Raw genomic sequence first — 6,424 nt, 5'->3', positions numbered from 1 at the left:
CATTCTTGCTGAGACAACCGTCTGTTTTCACTGGCAGCCTGGTGAGACAGTGAAGCAATCTCCCAGGACTAGCCCCATCAGCCAGCACTGTTCTGACCTTGATAGTCCCATGCACTCAGCACAGCAGGGATCTGCTTCTAAGCTGGGCAATGCTCTCAGCCTTGGGATCTGTCTGCTGACTCACAGCAGTTGACATAAGGGTTAAAGAAGAAAAACCCGCCAGCCTAAAAGTACCAGCTAGAGAATCCATCTTTGATGTTATTTATATGTCAACAAGGAGGAATGAGACTTCTCTTCTTGTATCTTATAATGGACTTTATGTTAGAGGAAGATTTTATTCTATAGCAAGGACCTGCCTTTCCTTTGACACTCTCAGCATGTAGTGTTACTGGTAGAGCAGTAGAAGCTGGCTGTTGCTAGGGCTGTTGTTGAGAGCACAGTGCTCAGAAAGGTGCAAAAAAATCAGTGTGATACTGAGAGTGCAAACCTTTGTTTTCCCCTTGCTCTGCTCTGGCACATGCTTGCACTGTGCACACACTAAGCCTGGAGGCCGCAGGAGCAGTCTATGCAACTGCCTGCTGATGCAGAGCTGGGGAGACCCTGGCTTCTCGGCTGGCTCCAGCTGCACGTGGATGCAAAGGAATTTCCTCATCCTCCATCTGCTGTTTAGCAAAGTTCACAAAAACCTGTGTGAGGAAAGCAGAAAATGTCACCATGTCTTCAACTGGGATGAGTTAGTGGAATGACTGCTCTGCAGGAAACAGACAGAAAGGGCAATCCACAGACATCAACTGAACTGAGACGCTGCGTTATCAGCTGAGATCATGAGTTCCTCCTTCATTTTCATAAACTTCCTTGCAACTTCCTTCCTTTGGACGCACTTGCTTGCAAGTAAAATCCTACTTTTTCTTAAGGAGGAAATGTCTTCAGCTAGGTTTGCATGGTTTGCACAGCATGAGTTTGGTTGTGATAGAAAGAGAGACAGAGTATTTCAGAAGAAGCTGAAAGGCAGCCAGGAATGCCTCTCTAGCAATCCCACCAAAACCAGCTTACATATGTGGACCCTTTGTTACTTAGGAGAGCAGACAGATGGGGCCAATACCCTCTGGCAAGTGTGTGTTTTCAAAACTCCCAATAGACTTCCTAGGTTTTGTGTGTCTAATTGCTTCTCACAGTATCTTTGACAAAACATGGTCCAAACCTCTTATTTAGAATAAAATGCTATTCTCAGCTCAGTCTCATTCCAAATTGCTGACCTTGCTCAGACTGCTCCTCCTGAAGGAACGGGTTGTGTGAATTCTGTCATATGGAAAATGCTGTCTTACCAGCTTTCACATGGCACTTATTTACACAGGGAATAAGTTACTGATTCATACTGATACACCCTCCTTGATGAGAGGCCTGGGAATCTTGCCTGAGAAAGAGGTGTGAGATAATTCTCTAAACAATTTGGTCCTTCAGTTATTTGGATACATCCCCATTATGTTGCCTAATTCTCACCAGACAAGCTTTGTCTGTTTTTACTTTTACTTAATGTTTTACTTTTTACTCACCTGATCTAATGTTGTTTGAGACACAGAATATTCTTCAATATGCAAATTTTCCTTATTGGAGATTATTAATCGAAAAATCTTAGCCAGAGAGGAAGAGCAAATCTGATACTGCAGCATGTTGTAGTGTTTCTCTCTCTGGAAACTCCCTGGGAAGTTGATGCGTATGAATTTCTCAGCAGGAGCAGGATCTGGAGGCAGCCCAGACTTTGGAGCTTTGATTTTCAGAGTGACAATGTAGCCATCTCCAAACCTGGGAAGGACAAGTGGATTTAGGAAATGGGTGAAGAGGTTGTTTCATCATTCAGGAAGGAAATTAGTTTTCTTCAGCTAGGAAGAAAATAGCAGTATCTGAAAGATATTGCGTAAGATCCAGCTTTTTAGGAAGCCCTGTATTTGCCTTGCAGAAGTGGTATGTAGCATAATAGACTTGAAATGAGATCTGGTCAGATTGTCTAATATACAACAGAGCTGCACCCAGAAATAGGTGTGGTTAACCATGGAATTGCTTATATTAAGAGTAGTACTTGTCACATACACTAAATTTTCCCTTTAAAAACCACTATAAAAATGTTCTACTTACTTGTATTTTAGCTCCTGAATTGTGCCTAGGCATTTGAAGGTACCTTGTACCATGATGGCTAAACGAGTACAGAGGGCTTCACATTCTTCCATACTTTCAAAACAGAGAAGAGATATTTGAGATAAAAGCCAACAGATGTACTTCAGCTGCTTTCAGAGTCTGAGTTTGAACTGTTTTTACCTGTGTGAGGTTAGCACCACCGCTCGCCCATCTCTGAGCACACCAACAATAGAGTCCCACAGGAGGCGCCGGGACTGAGGGTCCATCCCGGTAGTTGGTTCATCCTGTAATGGAAATGTTAAGGCAATCAGAGTCAGATAAAACAGGGAAAATCTATTTAGAATCAGGTCATTTTTTGGACCATAGTGTGTGATTGTTTCTCTACAGTAATCTATGCCTTGAGAAAGCACATAGTCCTTGAGAAGCATAGGAGTGAGTGGGTACCAATGGACTCCTTGGCACAAAGCAGAAAGGAAACAAGACCATGGACTGCAGGTAAGAACACAGTGCTGTCTGTGTGGGGCACAGCTACAGGGAAGGGAGTGCCTTTTCTGGGCAACAGTGAGCTCTCACCAGATCGTCTGACTGCGTAAACATATAGGACAATGTTCAATCCAAGAAATCAGCGAAGTCATTCTGATTTACACTACCTAAGGATTTGATCCTACATAAGTCAGCTAGCCCAGTAAGTAACAAAAAATGTAAACAAAATTAGGATAGAAATTTTTTCATTGAACATCTTGTCTTAAGAAATTATGAGAAAACATTTTATCTGACTGTTTACTACAGGCAGAATACATGTAAAGGATATTAAATGGTACAAGGAACCAGGCTCCGAATATGTATTAAAACACTTCTTCACAGACTTTACAAAGTAAAAGTGACTGTGTCTAAAAGTCACAGACATACAAATTAAGGTGGTAGAATATAATCTAAATAAAGAATTTCTGTAGTAATTTCATGCTGAATTTTCCTTTAGATATGCAATGATCTAATCACTTGTTTTATTTGGCAAGAACTACATTTCAGCATTTGTATAGTTCAGTATAAATTTGTATAAGGCTGAAAAAGGGTAGGCATCTTCCTTTGTTCTGCTGGATAAAGCAGCCAGGTGGATATGTTGGAAGATCATTTTTTACATCACTGGCTACACTTTGACAAGAAAAGGCAGACTGAAACTAAACAAGAGTTTAAATTCAGATTTTTCTGGATTATAGATTTTATCTCAACACATTCTTTTTTGAAGATCTTTCTTTTGTAATCCCTTGGGGTCCATTAGAAATATAGTTACACATCCCAGACTACATCTGAAATTAATTCAAAATTTCACTGAAATAGCTGTAAGTTGAGGGCAGAAAGGAGCTTTCAATGACTTTGTAGCTCTTTAGCATGTAGTGTTATGAGATGTTATTTTGAACTGGCCAGGCTGTGTTTCCATGACACTTACTAGCAAGACGAGTGGTGGGCAGCCTATCAGGGCAATGGCAGTGGAGAGCTTGCGCTTGTTGCCCCCACTGTAGGTCCCTGCCAGGTGGTCTGCGTACATAGGGAGTCCCAGCTTCTGGATGCCCCATTCAGCAACCTGTGAGAGAAACCATCTGTTTCACACAGCAGTAAATGCAGAACAGACAGGATTGCTGATACATTTCTGGTAGAAACATGACAGTCCCCTGGGTTCTAGCACATTCATTTTGGAACTGGGCCAGGGAAGTACAAAGTATTTATGATGATGATGAGAGGCATCTAACTAGGTGAGGGAAAGCCATAAAGCAGCCTCAGCTGTAGACTTCTATCTGTGCAAGAATTTAAATTATTTTCTTCTGGTATCTTCTTCATGTTTTCTTCCCTATACATACATAACTTTAAAGACAAGAGCAAAACAGCCACCAGTGCCATTCTGAGCCACAGCAATTGTATCTTTAGCCTTCCACTGTTGGTGCCACAGATTTGCAACTACCACTAATACCTGGGAACCTGCATTTGATAGTGTGGTCTTGTTACTCAACTGTCCAAATGACAGGAATCACACCCAGGACTTCACTACACAGAATAATGAGCACACTTTGGAAATTCTGGCTCTTAGCATGTTAAGAGCACCATTAATCATCACAAATATCACTGTAATTATGAAAAGAAAGAGTACTTTACCCTCTCGACTTCTTCTGCTGGAACCCCCCGCAAGCGTGCATATAAATACAGGTGTTCTCGTCCTGTGAGCAGGTCATCAATGGCATCAAACTGAGGGCAGTATCCCATGTTTTGATGGACATCAGAAATGTGGGTCAATATACTGGAGAAACAAAGAAAAGAATTGTAGTTCTGTAATACCAGCTCTAAGACAGCGAAGAAAACTTTGAATAAAATCCTTATTTTCTGGGGCAACAACTCTTGTAAGAGGAGAATTAATTCTTCCTGATAAAACATGCTACGAAAATATCTGTCTGTTCATAAGAGCAAGGAGTATATTGTTGTCTCAAGTCAGCTCAGTCCTGGTTAAGAGTGTAAGCTTGTTTTCCCTTACCCAATTTTTTGTTAAAGTATAGACTAACTTAACGAGAAGTTCTTTAAACAGCCTCTTAGGTTTATTTATTTATTTTAAAAACAGTGTTTATATCTAAAAAAAAAAGAAGCAGTTATTTCAGCTCAAAAAATGGTCACTAGCAACAGACAGGCAGGACACAAGGCTAACATGTCAATGGTAGTAGGAAAAGTACAAGATCACAGAATGGGTGTGGTTGGAAGGGGGCTCTGGAGGTTATCTTGTCCACTGACCCTGCCTGGGCAGAGTCACCTAAAACAGGCTGAGCAGGACCATGTCCTGGCAACAAAAGAGTTATTGTTCAAATCACATCAATGGACAAAGAATCAAATCCCAACTACACCTAACAAGCCAAGGCAAACAACCTGGAAGTAAACCAACTTAAGTGCATACCAGATCACACTGTAATAACTCATTACATTATGCCAGCACTGTGTAAACAAAGATGTTGGAAACAGCCAGAGAAAAATCCCAAAACTCAGATCAAAGTACCCTGTTGGATGGATTATCTTATGTTTGGGAGCTCTTGCCACTAGATATGATTGCCTTGTCCCACTATTAGCATTACTATAACTTACCCACAGATTTTACAAGTGTTAAAAGTATCAAATGCAATCATATGTTACTTGTGATCTCAGTGCCATAGAGCTGCTGGATCACTGAGAGTGTGATCTGGACAGTTCTATGCTGGTAAATGGAGTGTCACAGGGGTTTTTTTAAGGTACTTACCTACTGCCAGCCACTATAGCATCTCCAGATGTTACATCAGTATCTCCAGTCAGCATTTTGAATGTTGTTGTTTTGCCAGCACCATTCACTCCCAAAAGGCCAAAGCACTAAATTGCAAAATTTATCATATTCTTTAATATTTCCAACTTGTAAATCAGTGGGGGCATAAAATCTGAACTGATCCATGGAATGTAATCCAGTGTTATTGAACAACCTACCTCTCCGGGACGGATGCCAACACAGAGTCTGTCCACTGCAGGCTTGCGTCGACCTGCATAAATCTATATTGATAGGGGGAGGAAAAAAAAAGGAAAGTTCCTATTTCAAGACATCTACAGAAATTAAAATCATCAGAATTTTTAGTTTAGTTTAATGCTATTGGGATGAGGCAACTTTAGAACTGAGACATGAGTAATTTTTTTTTTCACTCTTCTCAAAATATTACCTTGGTCAGTTCTTGTAATTGTAAGATATCTGTTTTGTTTCCTCTATTCATAATTCTTTTTCTTTCTTCTGCAACATCCTCATCTTCATTAATAATAGGTGACATGGCAGTCTCAGCAAACCTAGAAAAACCCAAGATACTGGGTTGTCCTGGGTTCAGTTAGAATAAAAGTGTAAAACAATGGCTAATCTGCTGCCAAAAATGTGACTGGTGGAAGCAGTGGGGTTTAAACTTCGCAATTGGCTGGAGTACTCCTGCTGTTGGGATAAGCCCTGACCTTTAAAGTTAATCTCTAGATACTAAAAAGGAGGAAATGGCTTGCTCAAAAGAACATGCCTTGTCAGTCACTGATATGAGAATAACCTGCCCCTTAACCACAGCTTTCACTATTTGGCTACTCTTAATAGCTAGTGATGGTCCTTAGAAGTAGAAGTTTTGAGTAGATCTCTCAACAAGGCAGTATTTTTATAACTGCACCAATTAGTACTCTTGTTGGCAATCCTGAACAGAAGTGAATGACCCACTCACAGTTGGTAGGTAGCTCTTTTCATCAAGGGAGAGGCACATTTGTAAAGCAG

The 6,424-nt window shown here is 40.7% G+C and overlaps 1 protein-coding gene across 1 annotated transcript in view; it reads right to left on the bottom strand.

Annotated features, from left to right (window-relative positions):
* Positions 1–563: 563 nt before the first annotated feature.
* The window catches only part of ABCA4 (ATP binding cassette subfamily A member 4), a 61,163-nt gene continuing 55,302 nt past the window's right edge, over positions 564–6,424 (bottom strand). Inside the window, exons 41-49 of the mRNA XM_036387811.1 lie at positions 5,847–5,967; positions 5,620–5,682; positions 5,402–5,508; positions 4,282–4,423; positions 3,581–3,715; positions 2,314–2,417; positions 2,134–2,226; positions 1,554–1,803; positions 564–686 (exon numbers count right to left, since the gene is read on the bottom strand). Of these exons, the coding sequence (XP_036243704.1) occupies positions 564–686; positions 1,554–1,803; positions 2,134–2,226; positions 2,314–2,417; positions 3,581–3,715; positions 4,282–4,423; positions 5,402–5,508; positions 5,620–5,682; positions 5,847–5,967 (1,138 nt within the window). The remainder of the gene's footprint in view (positions 687–1,553; positions 1,804–2,133; positions 2,227–2,313; positions 2,418–3,580; positions 3,716–4,281; positions 4,424–5,401; positions 5,509–5,619; positions 5,683–5,846; positions 5,968–6,424) is intronic.

Source organism: Molothrus ater, chromosome 9, assembly GCF_012460135.2.
Source record: "Molothrus ater isolate BHLD 08-10-18 breed brown headed cowbird chromosome 9, BPBGC_Mater_1.1, whole genome shotgun sequence".
Lineage (NCBI taxonomy): Eukaryota > Metazoa > Chordata > Aves > Passeriformes > Icteridae > Molothrus > Molothrus ater.
Note: the sequence above shows the minus strand (reverse complement) of the source record. Positions and strands in the feature narration are given on the sequence as shown.